General features: G+C 44.4%; 1 protein-coding gene across 4 annotated transcripts in view; it reads left to right on the top strand.

Annotated features, from left to right (window-relative positions):
* Positions 1-24,299, top strand: part of LOC308328306 (histone deacetylase 7-like) — a 66,439-nt gene that overhangs the window by 35,479 nt on the left and 6,661 nt on the right. For all 4 annotated transcript variants that reach the window (XM_080782074.1, XM_080782075.1, XM_080782077.1 and 1 more), the window contains exons 9-23: positions 581-749; positions 1,396-1,625; positions 6,130-6,348; positions 7,911-8,118; positions 8,346-8,479; positions 8,713-8,833; positions 9,264-9,313; positions 10,705-10,812; positions 11,334-11,389; positions 13,401-13,488; positions 14,979-15,098; positions 17,674-17,771; positions 21,044-21,162; positions 21,481-21,614; positions 22,273-22,357. In XM_080782074.1, coding sequence (XP_080638200.1) covers positions 581-749; positions 1,396-1,625; positions 6,130-6,348; positions 7,911-8,118; positions 8,346-8,479; positions 8,713-8,833; positions 9,264-9,313; positions 10,705-10,812; positions 11,334-11,389; positions 13,401-13,488; positions 14,979-15,098; positions 17,674-17,771; positions 21,044-21,162; positions 21,481-21,614; positions 22,273-22,357 — 1,939 coding nt within the window. The remainder of the gene's footprint in view (positions 1-580; positions 750-1,395; positions 1,626-6,129; positions 6,349-7,910; positions 8,119-8,345; positions 8,480-8,712; positions 8,834-9,263; positions 9,314-10,704; positions 10,813-11,333; positions 11,390-13,400; positions 13,489-14,978; positions 15,099-17,673; positions 17,772-21,043; positions 21,163-21,480; positions 21,615-22,272; positions 22,358-24,299) is intronic.

The following is a 24,299-nucleotide window of genomic DNA, read 5'->3' on the forward strand; positions in this document are numbered from 1 at the left end:
AAAAGCTGAACTGAAAATAGGAAAACGCCCTGTGGGAACAGTCAATGTTTGGGAAGCACAAATGTATGGGGCACACAATTGGCAGGTGTGTTGCGATTGTTGTGGGGTAATTGATCACCACCTATTTTGTGTGCCCCATACATTTGTGCTTCCTAAAGCAAGTTAATTATGTAAAGTCCATTCCAGGCCCCTCGTCATTTTACTAAATACACATTTTCTGCCAGAACTTTGAAATTAATATGACGAGCTAGGTCAGTCTGCTAACCGTGCGCGGATATAGGACCGATCTATGGCTGTGTATTTGGAATATGATGAAATGTATATGTAAGATCAGACATTCTAGGGCTATTACTGTAACTTTTAAACTGTGAATATTCATCTAATATTCAAACAAAATGTATTCACCAAACTAACAGTTACAGTTAGTTGATTTAAAATGCATTTGTGTGTGTGCTCGTGCTCCGGACACGTGACTTTTGTGTCCGGACAAGTGAATGGTAAATGTACTTGTCCGAAGTTAATGTCAAGCCCCGTTAATGACTCTTGTTTACCTCCTGTGCCTTCCTCAACCTCCACCCAGGCTGACAGAGAGTCCATGAGCCAGTGTGTGGGAAGGGCCATGCCAATGCCTGCCTTGCCACAGTTGTACCTGCCTCTAGACAGCAGCAGTCCAGGCCTGGCCCAGCGACTGCAGCCTGTGCTTATACTGGAACCACACACTGGACTGTTGCACACTCAATTTCTCACTGGTAATCACACATGTATAAAACAGACGCACAACTGGGCATGCACGCATGTTTTGACATGGATAAACACACAAAAGAACACATGCATAAATGGGAATGCACACAAAACACATGCACGTGAGCAATTGGCTAATGTCACACATTACATGTCCATTTGCATTAGAAGCTATGCAAGGTTATTAGGCTATAGTTTAGATTTATTTTGCTATCTTTGAAGATTTTTGACAAAGACTAATACAGTATGTGTTAACTTCAACCCTGCTAATGTGTAGTACCTGCATGTATGCATAGAACAATAGCGCCCTCTACTGTCACTGGACAATAAAGCTGACTTGTACAACCATAATATCTCATACACAGTTGCCCAAACAGCCAAGGCTCCAAGAGCAGTCCAAAGATATAGTTTTAGGGTTTCTAAAATTTCTCCAAATTAACCAAATGAACACTTGAGGAAAACACAAATGAACTAAACCCAACTGGAAAATAACGCTATACCTTGATCACACAAGGCCCTGTAGCTCTAGCTTAAAGTTTTCTGTTGTTTCTTGGCAATGGTTACAGACAGGGAATTAGCAAGTTTGGAACGTTTACACACACACTGTATACCATATACTGTACACGTATCTATATTCTGCCTTCCTCCCCCCAGTCCGCGGCCTGAGTCCGGTGCCCGTGCAGCAGCCGACACATCTCCTGTCGTCTCCCACCAGAGGGGAAACCCTGGGAGTCCAGTCGGCCCACAAACTCCTGGGTCGAACCCGCTCAGAGCCGCCCCCCTATAGCCATTCACCAGTGCCCGCTGCCGCCAGCCTCCACCCGTCCACCCAGCACCAAGTGTACCACAACAGTCTGATGCTGGACCGGCTCAAGCAGAACAAGGTGAGTAACCCATTCTGACCTGAGATCAGATTCATACGAGGTTTCCACTGGACACACACTGGTCTGATTAACCCATTCTGACCTGAGATCAGATTCTAAAAATGTCAGTCGTTCTTCGATTCTTTCAAAAATAGCAGACCTACAAGCTCGTAGCGCGCCACTCGGATTTTTCAATAGCTAAAGCATAACATGATGCCAACACCAAAATGGGTTCCCGTTCAGAAATGACAATACAAATATACAAAAAACAATGAACATTACAAGACAATTAGTAATTACTCATATAAAGAAAGCAAAACAACAATAACAAAAAAAAAGAAAAACAACAACAGCACTACTCCTCTTCAGCTTCATCTAAATTACTCATACAAAGAAAAAACAACAATGACCGCAAAACGACAACTGCACTACTCCTCTGCAGCTTCATCCATTAAAAATGTGACAAATGATTGTTCTTAATATAACTTATAAAATGGCCCCACACCTCCTGAAACATTTCTTGTTTGTCCTTAAGATCTTTTCCAAAGGTAAAGACAATTCCCTGAACCACTGTGTAATGTGTAATTTGTCTGGCCTCTTCCAGGTCAACGCTATCACTCTCTTAGCTTGTAAAAGACATATATTGTGGCAACCCAGGGGAGAATAGGCAAGATTCACAATAAAATAAGAGAGAGAACGAGACAATACACGCACAGCACATCCAAGTGGGTCCAAAGGTTTGAGTTAAATCTTGTACTCACTTGTGAGATATCCCTCATACCAGCCTCCTCATGAACAGAGTGATTCCTGCTTCCTCACTTCCTCACTCACCAGGAAGCTTGGGTGTCGGCTATTCCCATTGGCTGCAATACCTGTACAGGGGCCCAATCCCAATTGCCTCCCTCAAGCCCTGAGCCCTGGACCCTCATTGACTTTAATGACGTCAGCTGTAAGTGCTTGAGGGTGAGAGGCTGCAAGGGCTCCACATTGTTGTGAAAGAAATGGGACAGCACTTTGAAGATGAGTCCGCCATGCATGAGTCCATGACACTTTGCATCACTTTATAAAACCTGTCCTTATTCACAGCCAGTGCCTACACCTACATGCTTGGCCTATTTGCCATGTCTATCATGTCTATTTTAGTATTTAAGCTGATCGTTTTATTATTATTAGTTTCATAAATACACTTTCCTGTGTGATATGGGTTGTAATATTCATATATAATAATATTCATTATACATTTAATTTCCATATTCTTTTACTTTTCTCATTAGTCATTTCTCATCATGTTTCCCTTATTATTATTATTGTTATTAAATATATAGCCTATATCCTTCCATTCCGTCTCCTTTTGAGAACAGTGAGAAAGCACTATTGTGTTTGTTGACATTCTAATCGCGATACATAACTAATTTTCATATTTAAATGATTGACGTTTCGGAGGATCCCCCTCATTCCCCTGCTAACTAGGCATGTGAATCTCGTCTCATCTCACGATTCGATACGCATCTCGATGCACTGCCAGCGATACGATACATTAGAGATACATGGAATCCCCTGGCGATACGATGTGATACGATTCTCCCTCTTCCCGATGCGATGCGATGCGATAACCATTTAGTTCAAATCAATGCGATACGATGCGATTCACCCCTCTACCGATACGATTTGATGGCGATTCATCACAATAGAAAGGATTTATATTAAAGCTCTATTAATTTCCCAAAACATGTAAAAATGCATTACATTTAAATTCAAAGCAATTTATTGTTTTACTGTAGGTTAGTATTATAGCTCTGCATCTCAAACAACCCAACTTATAGAATTCTGTAAGTAAACAAAGGGTCTGCTCTCTGCTGGTTATTGTGGAATTGTTAGATTACTAATAATCATAGGCTATAGTATAATTATTATATCTCAAAGGTCAATTTGAGGTTTTGAGTATAGAGGTTTCAAGAGATTAAAATGTAATAGCCTATCGTTCATCAATTAATGTTACCAACATATAAATAGAAAAGAAACAAATAAACAAAACAAAAATTGCAGGTCACACTTGTAGTGCTGTCAAACAAGTCTATGTCTAGTTTAATCTGCAACAGTTTTATAATATAATTGCCTATATGGGGGTCCCTACTTGATCTCTCACTCTCAGCTAAGTGGTCCTTGGCTTGACCTGAAAAACATTGAAGACCCTGGCCTGCATGTATTATTAACGTTATAAATACATAGCAGATGTACAAGCTCACAACGCGTCTCATCCACGCCCCGCTGTGAGCTTGTGGATCTGCAATTTTAGGCGTGCGACACCGTCTTGCTGCAGAATATAAATAAGGCTTCTATCCCAGAGAACAGCAGGGGAAAGCTGGACAGTGGAAAGTTGCTGTGGCGTTGTTGTTGTTGTTGTACACGTGTGTGCAGACTGCAGAAGCTTTCTTTAATTACAAATTGATAATGATCGCGACGCAGATTTGCGTCGGATAATCAGCAAGCACAGCTGTGGAGTGTGGCTCATTACCAGCAGTCCAGCAAGCAGCGCTACAGTGAAAAGTCAACTGATCGACGGACAAAGCTACTCGGACAGCTATTTTATAAAGCTAAAGAGTAAAGGTGGTGCTTCTTGTTTAATGCGTGGGGCTCACTTCTGTTAGTCGCGGGTGCTATTATAGTCTGAGTCTGTCTGTTCTCAACGTGTCTCCTCTGCGGGAAGCACCCTCTGCACCGTCGTACGGTAGCTTCTGTTCACTGACTGTGGGCGCGTTCGGAAATACCACACCGGAGCACACTCTCCTATTAGTTTGCATTGCACAGTGGGCTCAGTGCGCTATTTCCGAACGCGCCCTGTGTCTGCGCTGCGACTCGCGAGAGACCTTTTTTTTTCTTCCTTTCTGATGGTACGTTGAATGCGCCTCGGAAACACAGGATAGGGTGAAATTTACCATGAAAAAACAGTGCAACCACGGATTTTACCGATACAAGCACTCCGCGAACGATCCATCGAGATTTCACCCGTCAATTCTACCGACACACAGTGAATGAACCGATTCACTCGCATCGCGCACGTCATAATCGATGTATCGATACGTATCGATTATTTTCCACATGCCTACTGCTAACGCTATGAACTGTGGGTAATTTCTTTGCTAAAGTCAGCCCAAAGTCAGCATCGATGCTGACTTTGGCAAAGGGCACATAAAGGGGCGGGGCTGAGCCCTCACTGACTTACCGATTTCAAATGGGACATCCCTCAAGCCCTCGCAGACTTCACATGAACGCGCAGCTAAATCAGTGAGGGCTCATTGAGTCAGCAAGGGAGTGGATTGGGATTGGGCCAGGGTGATATACTCCCTCTATCACCTCCCCCAGCCTCCTTCTGTGGGGAATAGGCCTGGCTGTTTCCCCTGGTTTGCCACAATATCTATAAACATTTGTTCATTACGCTTTATCTTATGTCCCTCTGGATATAGACCGAGCAGGAAGAACTTTGGTTCTGGTACAATATTTATTGACAAAATCTTCTGTATTTCCTGCCCGACCTTCCCCCAAAACTCCATCAATTTTGGACAGGAACCATAGACAGTGGAACAATGTGCCTCTATCTTCACCGCATCTGGTGCATACATCCGGAATATTACAATTATACTTATTAAGTTTAACCGGTGTGTGATGTACACTCTCATAAGCCAATTGTATTGTAGAAGTTTTAGACGAGTATTCACAGGCTGGGATTGAGCTTGTTCCACTGATAAATCCTCCTGAATATCTGTTCTCCAGGCATTAAGCCTATCTTCCGAGGACTCTGGAGAAAAGTCAAACAATAGAGCATAAAAATCTGATATTATCCCCCTTCCGAATGGGTCCTTATTCATTAACCAAAGCTTTCTCCAGCACAGACATGGATGGGGCCAGCATGGATTGCTCCAGATTAGTTCTAATAAAATCCCTCAGTTTACAGATATTTAAAGAAGTGTTTGCGAGGGATATCATATTTAATGACCAGTTCCTCAAACGAGAGCATACTCATCCCTTAATTGACCTACTGTATTCCCCTATCAGCCCATAATTACACTTTTAACAATAACAATAACAAAAAAGCCTGAGTTATATTTAGTTGATGAGCTTGGATTTTTTTTAGCTTATCATGACATGAGCTTATAGAGCTGATCTTTTTTGAAGAACTCTTTTAACTTTCTCAGACATTTTGCGTACTGGTATATGACATGCCCATATTAGGGATATTAGGGCTGAAGTGGATAAGATCATTTTTTTGGAGTAACCTACATTTTTAAACATATGACATGTACTGTATGTAACTGGAGGTTACTTCAGTAACTATGGTTCTGTAAGCAAATGAGCTAAATGGTTCCCGTATGGAGAGCGCCCATAGGGAAACCATTTAGTCAAATGAAGCTTAGAAGAACTGGAGGTTACTTCAGCAACCATGGTTCTTTAAGCAAAAGAGCGACATGGCTCCCCATAGGCAAACCATTTGGTGAAATGAAGCTTTTCTTTGGTCCCATCATGTCAGTCAATGAACAAGTCCAGCGAGAAGCCGCGCCTCATGCAGATCCCATCGGAGGACATGGACCTGGAGGAGCTGGGCTCCGGCTCAGAGCTGAGCTCCGTGTGTGAGGAGAGCTACCACAGGAGGAGGCAGAGCGGAGCCAGCACCGACTCGCTCTACGACACAGAGTCCACTGCCTCCTCGCGGGAGAGCCTGGTGGATCACGCTCACCCACTCAATCAGGTACTGAGAAAAGCCTGCGCCCACACTCAAAACTCAGAGGAAGTACTGTACAGTGTACACTGTAGGCTACACCCAACACCCAATGAAAACCATTAAAGATTGACCAGTAAGGGGCGCTGATGGCCTAGTCTAGTGGTTGAGGCACATGCCATACATACTAGCCTGACAGCGAGTCCCTGGTGGATTCCTGAGCCAGGCGGACATTTGCTGGGTGTCACTCCTTCCCCGTTTCCTGTCAAATCCCAAAAAAGAGAGGCAAGGCCGAGGGAAGAGAGATCAATCATCATCTCCATATACCTCATTAATGTTCACTATGGGATGTCTCAGACCACGGATGGTTCCAAAACATGCTCAGTGCTCAGGGACAATTCGACATGGGCGGGTTGTGAGGCAAACCAGTGACCTTCTGATCACCAGATGTCCTCTCTATACCCACTAAGCTGCCCTGACAACTGTTTTTGAGGGGCGCTATAGCTCCTATGTCCAGCTTTGAGGGTTTGTGTGAACACAAACATTGAAGACAAAAGTGAGGACCAAAGTGATTGGCCAGAATGAGATGATGCATGATGATATGATCGCCCCTCACTTCACAGGGTGTGATTAGTAGCATTACAAAATCACACCCGTGTGACGTGAGGGGCGATCATTATACAGCATCTCATGAACAACTGATTTATGTGATTGGTTAGCCGATTTGCTCGTCTACATATGACGTAAATTTTCCCTTCATTGTCAATGGCATTTAATATTTTTTTTCTTTCAGTTTGGGCAACTTCACAGCTGCTCACAACTGCTTTTTGGGGGGGGGGTTTCACACAACCTCAGCTGTTTCACACTTTCATATAGAATATATATTATAATATAACTTTGTATACATTTACAAATATTCACTTGTTGAGACGTGTGGGGACAAAAGCTATATATAGGAGGGGCTAGCGCCCCTCAAATATGTTGCCGCCTAGCTACATCTCATTAAAACCTTTATTTTAAGTTTTTGGTTAATAGCATTGAAATCGAAGCCAACTTATGGTTAAAATGGTTTTCATGTGTTTACTTCTTCTCAGTACTGTGCTGTATGCCTTGTGTAGGCCAGGTTTGGAGTTCAACAGACTTAAAGGCAGGGAGAGCAGTCTCCCATGTTTCACTTCTGCAGACAATATTGAGTTCACTAATAAGGACCTTACATGTCCTGTGTTCTACCCATCTGTAATCTGATTACCAACCAAGCCAGGGTGACATAAATTCTCTCGCTTAAACAATATTCCTGTATGTTCTTGTCACTAGAGGGCGCCGTCGCGTCACGTAGAGAAGCTGTTAAGTCCAGGGTGGCAGTCATAGTTACAGTTACTGCCAAATTGGGATGTTTTAGGTACTTGTTCAGTTGGTTATGCTATCCAGCTGGCTCGATAATGAATGGTTAGGCCAACCATGTACTAGAAATGAAAAAATGACCGCTAAAATGAGTTGGGGAATCCTTCTCCTTGTTTGTCGTCCATACCGCACTGGTCCTGAATAGTCTCATTGTTTTGCAAATGTTTTGTCTCTCCTCTTCGTGCGTCTAGTCGCTGCGCTCAGAGCCATCCAGGCAGGTGATCCGCATGCCAGGCTCGCTGCTAGACTCCCTGCCGCTGCCTCTCCTGGTGGAGAGCCACCGGCCGCTGTCCCGCGCCCGCTCATCCCCGCTGCCCGCCACGTCTCTGTTCCCTCCGTCAGCCACCTCTATGCAGAGCGCTGCTCCAGACACGCCCGTCAAGCTGCGATTCACCACCGGTGAGGGAGACGCTGCAAGAAGTCACTTTATATAATAACAATACATTACATATGCATAGAGCATCGCTTTAGAGTTTAGACAATAGAATAAGATACGCGCCATCTGTGTGTGTGTGTGTGTGTGTGTGTGTGTGTGTGTGTGTGTGTGTGTGTGTGTGTGTGTGTGTGTGTGTGTGTGTGTGTGTGTGTGTGTGTGTGTGTGTGTGGGCACACATGCACGTGTCTAGGTCTGGTTTATGACAGTCAGATGCAGAAGCATCAGTGTACCTGCGGTGACAACAGTCGTCATCCTGAGCATGCTGGGAGAATCCAGAGCATCTGGTCCAGACTCCACGAGCGAGGCCTCAGGAACCAGTGTGAGGTATATGACGCACGCACGCACGCACACATACACACAGAGACTCACATTTAATGATTTATCTCAGGAGCCACGTTGGCAGATTCTAATGTGTGTGTGTGTGTGTGTGTGTGTGTGTGTGTGTGTGTGTGTGTGTGTGTGTGTGTGTGTGTGTGTGTGTGTGTGTGTGTGTGCACACGTGTGTGCACGTGTGTGCACGTGTGTGCATGTGTGTGCACGTGTGTGCATGTGTGTAGCGTATCCGCAGTAGGAAAGCAACTCTAGAGGAGCTCCAGTCAGTCCACTCAGAGGAACATGTGCTTCTTTACGGCACCAATCCCCTCAACCGCCTCAAACTGGATAACCGCAAGCTGGCTGGTGAGATGCACACACACACACACACACACACACACACACACACACACACACACACACATTATACAAGTAGAAACATACTGTATACTGTACTGTACATGCATACTTCCAAATACACAAATATGCCTTTCATGACACACACACACACAAATGCACAGAAATGTGCACACTTGGAACCGCAGGTGTACTGTGTGTGTGTGTGTGTGTGTGTGTGTGTGTGTGTGTGTGTGTGTGTGTGTGTGTGTGTGTGTGTACTGTGTCTATACTGTGTGTGTGTGTGTGTGTGTGTGTGTGTGTGTGTGTGTGTGTGTGTGTGTGTGTGTGTGTGTGTGTGTGTGTGCGTGTCACGCACGCGTACCGCTGCCATCTTCTTAAAATAGTATTAGAAATAGTATTATTTGCACTTCTGTTGAATTTCTTGAATTTATTCCAGGAATCTTATCAAAGCGGATGTTTGTGATGCTGCCATGTGGAGGAGTTGGGGTGAGTATCACAAACAAACACACACTGTATGTACAGTGTATGCACGCACAATGCACACACACACTAGTGCGCATGCGCGTGCAAACATCACAGGCCTCAGTAAAACACAATGAGAAGTCATGTGGGAGTCCTTCCACTTATCTAATCGCATTACTGAACAGCAAACATTACATGGATGATTGTACCTCATTACACAATTAAGCTAATAGTACTGCAAATTGTAGATGCTGTTGTTGCTGGCTTACATTTTGCGTGAAAGCCAATCAGATATCAAAGGCTACACGAAGGTGAGAGACGGAAGAGGGTGATGAACGACAAGGGGAAAGAAAAAGGAGAGAATTTACAAAAGGATAAACGCCTGGGGAACTGTGGTTGAGTGAGAAGGAATTCATTTTTTTGGAAATGAATTTAGGAAGGGTTGGGTGGATGGATGGAGAAGAAGCAACAGAGCTTATAGAAATGGTGGGGCAGAATGAAGAACATGAAAGAAGGGAGGAAATAAAAAGAGAGGAGAACCGAGGAAGAGGAGGAGGATGGTGAAAGTCGGCAACATGGCTTTGATAAGGATTTGGGGGGGGGTGGGGGGGGGGCTAAGCTCTGGGAAGGGGGCGAAGCATGCAGGAGCAAAGACAAAGAGGAGAAGACAGAGCAAGGGATGGGTGGATGAGGGCAAAGAGAGAGGGAAGAGAAGTGGTAGAAGACAGAGAGACAGAATAAAGGGAGAAGGTAGAGAAAGAGGAAGAGGAAGGGGGAGGGGGGGGCAGGGTGTCTGCTGATAAGAGGGCTGAATCTGCTGGGATTTCCGGCCCTGGGCTCCTCTGGTGGAGTGGTCTGATTGGAACAAGATGGCAGAGTCAGTGATAAAAGAAATTCCTCTGATTTCATTGTTCCGTCACACCAAACCACCAGAGATGTGAGTTCTGAAACACAGAGTGACAAGAAGAAGGAACGTGCGCTTGCGTGTGTGCGTGTGCGTGTGTGTGTGTGTGTGTGTGTGTGTGTGTGTGTGTGTGTGTGCGTGTGTGCGTGTGTGCGTGTGCGTGAGGGGGGGGGGGGGGGGGGGGCAAGGTCTGAGAATGGAAAGAATAGAGAGACAATTAGGAATGTGAAAAATGAAAGAATTTCTGATGTAATGTTATGACCTGAAATGATAAGATCTTCTGCATGTGTGATGCTGATTAATGGCGAATATAGCAGTGTTACTGCTATAAGAATAGGTCACACAACGTTCTTTTGTACGTATAGTGCACGCACTGTCAATAAATAACTTTTTCTTCTGGTATCCTAATCGTGCATGCAAGAACGTTCATAAACGATAGAGTTCAGTTAGCTGCCGCTGTGGTTCCTTTACCCAACATTTGACACTCACCTGGATATTGTGTGACGGACAGGTGGACAATGACACAGTCTGGAACGAGATGCACACGTCAACGGCGTCTCGGATGGCCGCCGGATGTGTGACAGACCTGGCACTCAAGGTGGCACAAGGCGAGCTCAAGGTCTGTCTGTCTGTCTGTCTGTCTGTTAAAAACAGAAGATATATACAATTTTAATATTGTGGAGTTAGAAGCAGTTAGAAGCCAAAAAGCTTATCGAGAATTTCCCCTAATTTAAAGAATCAAACATAAAAAGTATACACATTACAAATACAAGTAATACATTCAAACATACATATACACATATATATACATATATATGTACAAGGTATAAAGCTATTCCCAATAGAAATCCTTTGCTGTCATTTTGGGACAAATAGCAGCATTTGTTCTCAAAACTATATTATACCAAAAAAAAGCCTTAGATTTAAAATGTGTTTAAAGGTACAGTAACAGCTCTGTTTACATGTGCAGTAGGTCTAGCAGTCTACTAGTCGGTACAGATACAGTAGTAGCATGCTGAACGCAGAGAACAAATCAATACATTAAATAAACATATCCAGGCACTGCTTTCAATGCTTGAACATGCTTGGTTTAAACATTTGGCAAAAGTCTGTTTTTGTTACATTGTTCTTCTCTCTTAGAATGGCTTTGCCGTGGTGAGGCCTCCTGGACACCACGCCAGTCGCTCCTCTCCACTGTAAGTACCGCAGAAGATGCTCACACACACACGCACAAACACACACACACACACACACACACACACACACACACACACACACACACGCACAAACACACACACACACACACACACACACAGACACACACACGCACAAACACACACACACACACACACACACACAACACACACACACACACACAAGCTCAACGTCTTCTCAATACTTCACCATATGTTATGCTATGACGAAAAAACAAACGTAAGCATGTGTACTACGTATCCTAATGCAAGTCTAATGGTAAGCTACGTTGTTTTCACCGCGTGAAGCAATCATGGCAGATTCGGCCACGCCCCGAAATATGTGTGTCTCAAACAATAGTGAGAGCCGAAGACATGCTGTGACTGTTTGTGTGCTACCTGGCTAAAGCTTGAAGCCATCTACTTCCTCTGCTGGAGTACTTTCAAGCAGTTAAGACATAAACTAAGCGCTCCAAAAAGTGTGTGTGGGTGTGTGCGTGCGTGCGTGCATGCGTGTGTGCGTGCGTGCGTGCGTGTGTCAGTCTAGGATAGGAGGCATTATCCAACTACATTAACCACATTCAGCTGTGACTGTGTGTGTGCTCAGCAGAACTTGTCACTGGTTATTTATGGGATGATAATGACTTCTCTTGATGAGGGGAGTTTGGACAGCAGATATGATATACCGTCCACACATACTCGCAGTTTTACGACCCGTGCTGACACTGCTGCTTTTTTACATTCCTCGATTGTTTTTCATACATCGACACATTTCATGTTTCTTCTCTCCGCGCACCTTCGGCTTGCAAACGTTGACGGAAGCGCTGCGCCAAGTCGTGAGGTCATTTCTGTTGAAATCATATCGCATGTCATGCTAGGCAATTCATATGCTGCCGCACCGTTTGGAATGTGCCGCGTGTTCTAATTTTTATACCAGTTAATGTGAAGATTTAGCATTTTATCCCAGTGCACAATTCTCATAGATCACATTCAAAAACAATTATTTGCAAGAAAGAAGGAAATGTTTACACATTTCAGTTCACATTATACACCCAGTTTATGGTGGGAAATCCCCCCTTTTAAGCTCACTGCCTTTTAGAGTCAGTATTGTCAATAGTGTGTGTGTATATATATATATATATATATATATATAAAAGTACGGAATGCAGCTAATATAAGCCCCCACATAATACAGTAACTGTAACTGTAGGTCTATATCAGAGGTACTGTACCTACTGAGGGAATACTTTTGAATTGCTTACAGTCACAATGGTAAGAGGTGAAATGGCTAATCAAAAAATGTATTAATCGATTGGCAGAAAATTTGTTGAAATATATTTCACTAATAAAATAATCTGTTTAGTGACAAATGTCCAATATGTGCTATTTACAACAAATGTATAACTTCACTAAAATGTGAATGATTGTCTTTGATCTGTTCTGTTGTGTTTTTGACTGCTGGGCAAAACATATTAAACTATTTCAAGAAAGATATGTTTCAAATAACTTTACCATGGTAAGTCGGTCCACAAATTGTATTATTGTTATCCATCTTCGGACCTTTAGGGAAGAGCACTTGGAGTTCTAATTACCTTATTTAAGTATTTGTTAAATAAGTTTCTCACATAGATCCATTTTGGGATTTTATTTATTTTAAGATTAATCGATTTCGACATGTTTGTCTTCTCCCTCCCTTTGACCTCCCGTGGGGTTTAACCCCACAGGAGGTCAAAGGGAGGGATAACAGCTAATAGGAGGGATGGGCCTTTAGTTATGGTGGGGAAAATTGGGAATTGGCATTACTAAATTGTGGCGAAAGGACATGAATGCACTAGGAACAATTGTACATTTAGTGATATATTTCTTATAATTATGTACCTGTACGTGTGTGATCCTAATAAAACAATGATATTAATATCATATTAATGTATTTTGTAAGCCCTGTTCAGCTGCAGCGCTATAGGTCAGAGTGGTGAAGCGGTCCTGATGAACACATGTGTTTGTTTGTCCACAGGGGTTTCTGTTACTTCAACTCTGTGGCTATCGCCGCCAAGCAACTCCAGCAGAAACTCAACGTCAACAAGATCCTCATCGTGGACTGGGTGAGCAGAAGCACTGCACGTCGTCACCACCGCTGGGCCCCATATGGATAGCAAAAAATAAATACACGCACATGTACTGTACGAATGCGCAAGAAGATATCACATGTGCTTTCACAAACATAGGGCCGGGGAGCAGCTCGAATAGCTACACAGTAGCGCTCCTATTTGTCATTTAGAGACTGTTGTCACTGGTCTCCACGTGTGCTGCAAACAACCACGCGTAAAAAAGCACAGGCAAACAGGCACACGCGCGCCCACACGCGCCCACACACACACACACCCACACACACCCACACACACACACACACACACACACACACACACACACACACACAGATGCACGCGCCCACACACACATAAACATACACGACCTCAGTTACATGCACACCAGCTTGAGGATATTGATCAGCAGCCAGGTGTTCAGCTCTGGTCCCCATATGTTGTATGAACCTTCATCAGTGTCTTAGAGAGATACCTCATTGCCATGACACTATATTAAACACTATCACTGTCTTTGTTTGTCAAATCTTTTGAAGATACAACACGTAACATTCTTGCTGTCTTACTAGGGTAAATAACATGGAAATATCTACATGAAAATATTTCCACAAAGCATATGCCTGAGGTAGCTTGTTTTGGAAAAAGAAAGAAAGAAAGAAACATTCCGTGACTGACTTTTCGCCTGTGTTTACATGCAACTCTGCGTCCAACTTCATCCCCTTCCTGTCAAGTGGTCTCGCCATCTTTTAAAAGTGCATCCAGTGTTCATGATTGTGCTTTTTTTCCTCTTCTTCTTCTTGTCATTAAGTGTTTTTCAAAGAAGAAGAGCGTGTTTTTTGACCACAACAGAATGATCTGATGTCACTGGACCCTTACCACAGGATTCCTCAAAACAGGCTCCCTCAGGCATATATGCTATTATGATGCACTTGTGTTGAGGAAATAATTTCAAACATTTCCGGCAGATATTTCCATGTTTATGTTATTGTAATATATTTAGTTAAATGTTACATTATGAATGTTTTCATTTAAAGACAGGGAAGGACCATAGAATACAGTTGTAGCATATACTGTTAGTGAGTTCAGTTCATCAGTTCAGTTCAGTATTTGGAGTCTAAAATCAATGATCAGGGTCAGTGTTAATGTCATGTATTGTTAAGGAAGAGTAAAATGGTAAAATGTTTGCAGAAGAAAGGGGATACAGACCTGCCACAGCCAGTGATGTGCACCTCACTGACTGAGACAAAATGGCTGTGCTTTATACTAGGGTGTGGTGATGACTAGGGTGTGGTTATGATTGCTGATTGAAACTGGTGTGACTGAGTGAGTGAGTGATGAGCTGTGAACTGATGCAGTACCTGTGACAACCAGATACAAAGACATACAGTAAACCTGGGTTACACAGTGGAGCACCACAGCGTAAAGATGACAACACAAGCATCCTCTTGTCTTAAGTGGTAGAATCTTCTAACTCTCTAATCAATGTCCAGGACGTTCACCATGGCAACGGCACCCAGGAAGCCTTCTACAATGATCCCAGAGTGCTGTACATATCTCTGCATCGATACGACGACGGCAACTTCTTCCCAGGCAGTGGAGGTCCTGCTGAGGTGGGTACAGCCAACACGGCGCTCATATAATAGAGCTCGTAGCAACTCGTAATGTAACTAGAAAAGTGTTCCCCCCGAGAGCACAGGTCCTCCGCCAGGCTGGGTTGCCTAGCCAAGGCCCGCAAACTTTGGAAGGCAGTCATACAGTAGCCACTTGGAATGGGATCTGAAAAATCTAACTTATACATCCTGATCACACGACCCCAGAGACAAAATCTGTAGGAGTAGTACAGTGGCAAAACATGTGAAGTAAATGAGAGAGACAGTGTGTGTTTGTGTGTGCGCTTTCTGCACAGTGAACAATCATTGGTGATGAAAACATGCATTCAAGTACCTTACTTGAGTTTATGTAACAGTGATTCATCTCCTGTGATATTTGTGACTATTAAATAGTCAGAACACAACACATGTTGCGAGCTTGTCAATCTGCTATTTTTGTAGATTAATCCTAATTTATTTTTTGAAGAGTAACGATAATTTTTTTAAGTGGAAAGCAGAATGAACACAACATTTGTCGTAGTGCTTAAGATGCTTCAAGGTGCTGTGTATAAGGTCTTTACTACTACGTTATCAACGTCTAATTGTAAACAGGCTGTAATACCTGTGTCAGTTCATGTATGAGGCATTGTACTGCAAGTCAGGTACAATTAATTAATTCAGACTTGTAAATCCAAATTGTAGAGTGGTTTCAAGGCAGGAAACACTTTTATCCGATAAAACCAATACCGCATGAACCACTTAAGTCATGCTTCGTTCAGTTCAGTGTAGTTCCGTTTCTTTCAAAAACTGCATTGAACTTCCAGTGCTTTGTGTTTTGTAGCTTTTCTGCAGGATGTGCACGGAATGACTGCATGTTGACATTCTCACAGGAAATTCGGCCTGCATATAAATTCTGCCTGTGGTCTTGCCAAAAAAACAAGTGTGATGCACATTCCCAGTCAGATAAATTGACCCCAACCCACGGTGGCATTATAACCACCCCCTTCCATCCCCAGAATCCCCAACCTCCCAGCACCCAATATCTCCCACAATAATGAGGTTAAAATGGCCGATGTTTTCCCATAAAATCTCCCAATGGGCGACGGTACATAAAACGCTGCGATGCTTGGATGTGGCTTCGCCTTAAGTGGCCCCTCGACCTCCGTCGAGCTGTGTGGTAAGCCTCTGGAGTCTCGCTGTCCCCCGTGTAGGTATGTAACTAACGCACCATGGGGTAGATGGTGTGATGTCATACCCATAACAGAGAGCGCTCAGTACCACACAGGAACCGTCGGGAGGCCTAATCCAGTCCAGCAACTCATGAAACATGAAAGAATGAACGGACGGAGAGGGGCGCAAGAGATTTTGAAGTCAAAGTCTGTGTGTGTGTGTGTGTGTGTGTGTGTGTGTGTGTGTGTGTGTGTGTGTGTGTGTGTGTGTGTGTGTGTGTGTGCGCACGCGTACGTACGTTTCCACGTGCACATGTGTGTGCACGTGGGTACATTACCAGTTGGCAAAGGATGGACGGCCTCATGTGGTTTTGGTTTACCCTGTGAACATCCTGTCCACTGAGAGAAGAGTGGAGTCAGACGCTCTACGATGCACATCAGCATTCTCGCACTTTCAAACACCCTCTCACACCCACCCACGCACGCACGCACGCACACACACACATTGCATGCACACACGCACGCACGCACACACACATACACATTTGCACACTAAGGAAATTATAACGCCTTGTTGCCAAGCCCGTGTCAGTCAGACTCTTCACTCTCCTCTCGACCTGCCACATTGACTGATGGTGAAGGGTTTAGAGAATGGCTAAATAGCTGCTAGCAAAACTACAAAGAGAGAGGCAGGAATCTGTAGGCCTACTTCTTTCCAAGACCTGGGCCTCAAGTTGTCTTCCATTCCAAGTATGCAAGGTCAAACAGAGGAGAAGTCCTTTGCGATTTGTCCTGGCATTTTGTGAAATCGCTTAAATCGGAATATTAGAATGTGCCAAATGAAGATTAGTCCCAATATAGCGATAAAGCTTGGGAATCGTCTCTGGGTGGTGTGCTGTTATGGCTCTGAGTGATTTATAAGCCCATTTGACAAATTGTATCAGAAATCAAACTGGAGGGATGGGGGTGTCGAATTAATAGCCATGCGTCTTTCATTTAGGAATTGTAATCACTCCCTTGTGTTGCCGAAAAGCAACACAGTCCCTCAATTGCTGTAACTTTTGCAACACTGGTGCTGATTTTGTGAACATTTGACACAAATCTTTCATTACTGTGCTGTTGCCCAACTTTCAACAGGGCTCGGTGTGATATTGCCTAAGGCCCGAGATCTAGAGACATGAACATTACATTATTAAAAAACATACACGTTTAAAGTAAACCCATTTTGGGCGGGAACCCCTTTTGGTGTTAGCATTATGTTACAGTTTAGCTATGAGCTTGTAGGTCTGCTACTTTAGAAAAATCGAAGAAACTGTCAGGATGTAGAAGACATTTAGGTTAATAAACCAATGAGAAGAACACCAATGAAATCTCTCTCTTTCTCTGTCTCTCTCTGTGTCTCTCTCTCTCTCTCTCTCTCTCTCTAGGTTGGTACTGGTGCAGGTGACGGCTTCAATGTCAACATAGCTTGGACAGGTGGTTTGGATCCTCCAATGGGTGATGCTGAGTATCTGGCGGCTTTCAGGTACAAAATGTTTCCCTGTCCGCTACTGCTATGACTCAGTATATTTCTAACACAATGTCTGAAATATTAAGGTCAGCAAAGTATTACTTACTATTCATCATGGGAGGAGACTGAATGCTTGTCTCAGGCGATTTCACTTCCCTGGATTAAGTTTCCTTCTGTAGATGACACGAGAAAATGGTAATAAGATAGTTCATCCCATTTTAATTTTTTGACATTCAAATGAATAAACACACTAAATGAAGTCAATGATGTGCTCAACTACTGTAGTTGCTCAACTACGCACACTGCTGTCTGTGTCTCTCAGACTGTCTATCTACTTCATCCACTGTGACTGGACATGTTTCATAATGCACTGTGCTCTTCTTTCTCCACTCATCTGTGGAGCTATGAATGTATAAAGTATGCCACAACTATGATATCCATAACTCAGGCATCAGCAATAACTTCTTCAAGTGTGGAGTCTGTGGACTACTGGACTAATGTGCACCTTTGCACTCACAAGTTCACAACACAACGTCACTTTCCCCCCGTTTCATTCAATCCACTTCCATGAATGAATATGGTGAAGGTCTGCTGTGGGGTGTAATGGACTCTGAGTGTTTCTGTCAGCAGCGCTGGCTCACCACCAGATGATTAAACAGTATGTGAGGTCTGAATGGTGCATACAGTACGCACGCTGGGTGGGCCCTCACGTCAAAAGGAGTGATGCTAACGGGCTATTCCGAACGCGTTACAAATCTTAAGACTCCGATAGGCGGTACCAGTTAACACTACATGCTGTGTTTAGCGGTGCTTTGAATGGTCGAACCTGTCCTGTGCCGTGAAGCATTTGTTAAGCCTGAGTTATACGGCATGCAGGAGTCACACACCAAAAATAGAATTTCTGAGAAACACACGTGACCTGTAAATCGGCTATTTGTGGTGCGCGGGCGGCATGGGCGCACAACCAGGTATAATTCAGGCATTTCTATGGCGTGGCTCATCAGGTTTGGCCAACAGTGAACAGTGAAGTCCAAAGACTTCCTCATTTTAACCACATTATAGTACTGTCCTGTACAATATCCTGTGAGAAATGTGCCTACTAACAATGGCATTCAATTTTAGTTATCCAGAGAAATTACATGGTACAGTATTTTACCCGACACAGAAAGCGTTCCCGTACAAAGAGCAACGGGAATTCAGGGTTTTGATTTGGGATTGCTCAGTGCTGCCAATCTCTTGATACCTCAGTGCCAATAGATGCATACGATTCTGTACAGACGAGATTTAATGCATCATAAAATCCTGTTTATGCAATGAGCACCACAACTAATCTGGAGCCAATGCTATATTTCATTTCACATACTACATGACTTAAAAGAAAGGGGTTTCCAGACTCTCTCTCTTTGGAAGGGAACAGAAAATTATACCAGAGTGTGACTGCTGATGATGTATGTCTGTGTTTTTGGGTGTGTATTAGTGACAGGGGAAATATTGTGGTTGGGAATGGTGGGATTGTCGCATAGTCAAAAGAGGACTCCATTGAGCTGAGATTATGTGTCACAAAATGGTGTGTGTGTGTGTGTGTGTGTGTGTGTGTGTGTGTGTGTGTGTGTGTGTGTGTGTGTGTGTGTGTGTGTGTGCGTGCGTGCGTGCGTGTGTGCGTTTGTGTGCGTGTGTGCGTGCGCGTGTCTGTCTGTCTGTCTGTCTGTCTGTCTGCCTGCCTGCCTGTCTGTCTGCCTGCCTTCCTTCCTGCCGCCAGTGTGTACATGTTGGACGTGTGCATGCGCACGTGTGCTGCAATGAAAGAGCAAAGTGGATTACCAAAGGGGTCAGAATTAGATATGATTGAGTCCAAAATCACCAGTAGCTCAACTCACACACACACACGCGTCATGTGACATACACTGGTGCAAGAGGTGCGTATAGGAATGCGTACTGTACCGTATAGGTGCATGTGTGTATTTCAGCCCACCGATGCATGCGTACAGTGTGTGTGTGTGTGTGTGTGTGTTTGTGCACTTCTGAGAGTGTGCAAAAGCTGATAGGCCAGGCTGTGTATGGAGGGAGAGGAGAGGAGAGGTGGGGGGGGGGTGCATTGTTAGGGAATCCAAAGGCGGTGTAATTAAGCCCAATGGATCCCAGATGGCTGGCTGTCAGTGACGTGAGAAGAGGGACGAGCTCCTAATGGGAACCAGGCGGCTCACAAACGCCTTTGAACTGCCGCCCTGAGAGAGAGAGAGGGCGGGGGTGGGGGGAATCAAACGCGGCATGGGCCGTGCACGCTTGCTAAATCACTGACAGCAGGAGAGGAGAGGAAGAGCAGGGGAGGAGGAGAGAAGAGAGGGAGAAGTGGTCCCAACAGAGTACAGGGGAGTATGCAGCCAGGCGTCACAGTCAAGGCTGCAACTTGAACTTGATTTGTATTTATCTGTGTCACTCACCTTTATGTAACACAGACAACACTGTTGTCTGTCTGTCTGTCTCCTGCTAAAATTTACTTTTTGTTTCAGCCTTTATGTATAGAGTATATATAGTAGTGTACAGGAAGAGTTACAGATTACAGATTTACACCCAAACTGTCCATTTATAAAGATTTTTGCGTGTGAAAATAAATCTTCCAATTTAAAATGATACACACACACACACACACACACACACACACACACACACACATATATATACAGCTTCTATATCAAAGTACCTTCAGACTGATTAGATGTGACCAGGACAGGCCTTGTGTTATTAGAGGCCCACAAGCTGGTTCTGACCCCATGCTTAGACCATTTAAGTTGAGGCTGCACATCTTTATACTCCCTCATATCTGCTAATCTGAGCACGGGACAGCATCGTCTGAATCATGCTTTCGATCCAGATTTAATTAGCTACTCTGCATGGTGCGCTCTGTGCCAAGGCAAGGCGCCCACTGTATTGTATTGTTGTATTCTACCTCACATGTAACCATGAGGACTGACTAGAACCATGTCTGCCTTGCCTTACAATGTACCGTAATTTATCTTAAAGACCCCTGAACACGCTTCTGATCTATGACTGATTGGGATTTTTCATAACCCCCCCCCACACACACACACACACACACACACACACGCACACACACATGGATGCGATTGAACCGCAAGCAGTGCAACCGAATATTTCATAAATGTGGCGGTATAGTTTGTTTACCTTCTCAAGAGGAAGTCGCTGGCATAAACATGTATGGAGAATTATTGACATCATTGAGACTCACTGTTTATTTATATCTACGGTATGCGGTTTCTCTGCTACAGGACACTGGTGATGCCGATCGCCCAGGAGTTCTGTCCCGACATTGTGCTGGTGTCGGCGGGCTTCGACGCCGTAGAGGGGCACCCAGCCCCCCTGGGAGGATACCGGGTCTCAGCCAAGTGTAAGTGTTTCCTAATTCGACACACACACACACACACACACACACACACACACACACACACACACACACACACACACAGACAGACACACGTTGCACGCACACAAACACTCACATCAACATCAATGTGTAGAGGTGTTTGTTGTTTTCCACACAAATGAAGTTGCATTTGTCTTTTTGATGACACTACTGTGTGTGTGTGTGTGTGCGTGGGCGTGGGCGTGTGCGTGTGTGTGCATGTGTGCGTGTGCGTGTGCGTGTGGTGTGTGTGTGGTGTGTGTGTGTGTGTGTGTGTGTGTGTGTGTGTGTGTGTCCTGACAGGCTTTGGCTTCCTGACCCGTCAGCTGATGCTGCTGGCAGGTGGTCAGGTGGTTCTGGCTCTGGAGGGAGGTCACGACCTCACTGCCATCTGTGATGCCTCAGAAGCATGTGTCAGTTCCCTGCTCGGCATGGAGGTATGAGGGCTGTGTGCTATGCGTGCACGACGTGCACGTATGCCCGTGCACGTGATTGCATGCAAGAGGACCGTTATTGGACACGTGTGTGTGTGTGTGTGTGTGCAGGGGGAGCAAGTGATGGAGCAACATTTACGCATACAGTTACATTCTGCATGTTTGTGTTGTTGCATGCATGCGTGCGTGCGTGCGTGCGTGCGTGCGTGCGTGCGTGCGTGCGTGCGTGCGCACATGTGTGTGTGCTATCCTGCTCTTCTATAGTACACTGGTTCCCAAACCTTTCAGGTGGAGACCCAAAAGAGAGAATAATAGACGTTTGGGCCCAGGACCCAAACTAGTGAAAGTAGCAGATCTACAAGCTCACAACATGTTGCTTTGCGCCACGTTTGTAACGTGTAGATCGGCTATTTTCGCAATACTTGTTTTTAAATATATATTTTTGAAATGCTGGAAAAGAAAATGGGATTTTTACTCGAGTCGTGGCCCAAAATAATTGGTTCCGTGACCCACAAAAGGGTCCCGGCCATCTGTTTGGGAAACAGTGTTCTTCTAGTACAGTATGTATAGTGGAATAGTGCAAACCTGAGTGTTCTAGTATGTAGTGTTCTAGTATGTAGTGTTCTAGTATGTAGCGTAATAGTCCACCCTTGTCTCTCAGGTGGAAGCCCTGTCCCCATCAGTCCTAGAACAGAGGCCCTGTGCCAATGCTGTGCACTCCCTTCAGAGAGTCCTTCAGGTGCAAGGTGAGTACAGACATCAACAGTACAGACTGCATTATACACGCGCAGTGTGCAGAATACAACATGACATGCACTTAAGCAATATTACACGAGAGGGTGTGGGTTAACGTGATTATTGCCACGACAGTGATGCGGTAAGAAACGAGACGAAGTCGAGTTCCGCAAGCATCACTGAAGTGTAATATTGCAATTCTACCACAGTTACCCTTAAAACTAAGAAAATCGCTGAAAGAATATATTTTTGACAGATGTAGTCACTACGACCACAAATGTCCCAAGAAACTAGCTAGCCTAGCCACCGAGTTTGCTAGCGCTCTGGGAGAACAGAGCAGCTGAATTATTTGTTTTGATTAGGTGTTGTTGAACAGTGCTGGTTTAACGCACGGCTAGAAGGCTGTTTCAACCAATCCGATTGCTTCCTCGAAACGACCTGCGGTAGAATGTGCAATAAGCACCAAGACATTCCACACATTAAACGCAACCAGTAAATATACTCTATGTATTTTATGTCATTGTCGTCATGTCGCCGAAGTTTTTTGCTCAATCTTGTTTTCTTCATCTCCAGTCTTTCTACAGTATATCTCTACTTATTGCAGTCTCACATTACAGTAGCATTCCTCACAGTGTTGTTGGCAATGCATTACTTTTATGAGTAACAAAGCAATTATGTTGTAAGAATTGGAAATACAGTTACTATATCACATTATGCCTTACTTTGTTTTGCCTTTTTTTGAATTGATGCATGCTACAATGCTTTTTTTTTAAACAGCATTTAAATACTAACACTAAATGATAGAATTATTATGTCATTAATCTCTATTACTTTTAATATTATGCCTATTCGTTTTGCATTTCCTCTGTGGGTGTTTTGTGATTATTACACAAACACATTACCTGGCATAGAAAGTGAATTATTGTAATGTAGATTGTGCTTATTTGAAAATTACAATTATTACTATTATTACCAATATTCTTCCATCACTCATCTTATATATCTGAGGTCCATTTGGTTCCGTTTGTAAACTCTCAAAGTTAAGTAACTTGTCCTTGCACTGCTACTGTTGAGCCACCATCCCTTCTTTTACTGCCCTTTTTTCCAACATAATATTACAGCTGATTTAGGCCAGAGGATTTCAAAGTGAAAGCCACGGCCTCCAGGCAGAACAATAAAATATCAAGTCATTTTGGACAACAGGGGGTCCTTGCGATAGCCTCTGGCCCTAGACAAGACATGTAAGAGTTTGGCAACCGCTGATTTAGGCATTAGGCATCCCATTCAAATGTTCAAGGTCGGAGTGAAAGCAGCATATCTATCGCAAGCATGGTGTCTGTCCCCATCCAGTCTGGAAGGTCCCCATCACGTCCCCATCCAGTCTGGAAGGTCCCCATCACGTCCCCATCCAGTCTGGAAGGTCCCCATCATGTCCCCATCCAGTCTGGAAGGTCCCCATCACGTCCCCATCCAGTCTGGAAGGTCCCCGTCATGTCCCCATCCAGTCTGGAAGGTCCCCGTCATGTCCCCATCCAGTCTGGAAGGTCCCCATCATGTCCCCATCCAGTCTGGAAGGTCCCCATCACGTCCCCATCCAGTCTGGAAGGTCCCCATCACGTCCCCATCCAGTCTGGAAGGTCCCCGTCATGTCCCCATCCAGTCTGGAAGGTCCCCGTCATGTCCCCATCCAGTCTGGAAGGTCCTCATCATGTCCCCATCCAGTCTGGAAGGTCCCCATCATGTCCCCATCCAGTCTGGAAGGTCCCAATAATGTCCCCATCCAGTCTGGAAGGTCCTCATCATGTCCCCATCCAGTCTGGAAGGTCCCAATAATGTCCCCATCCAGTCTGGAAGGTCCTCATCATGTCCCCATCCAGTCTGGAAGGTCCCCATCATGTCCCCATCCAGTCTGGAAGGTCCCAATAATGTCCCCATCCAGTCTGGAAGGTCCTC

The sequence above is a fragment of the Protomyctophum bolini genome (genome assembly GCF_963924005.1).
Source record: "Protomyctophum bolini genome assembly, chromosome: 2".
Classification (NCBI taxonomy): Eukaryota; Metazoa; Chordata; class Actinopteri; order Myctophiformes; family Myctophidae; genus Protomyctophum; species Protomyctophum bolini.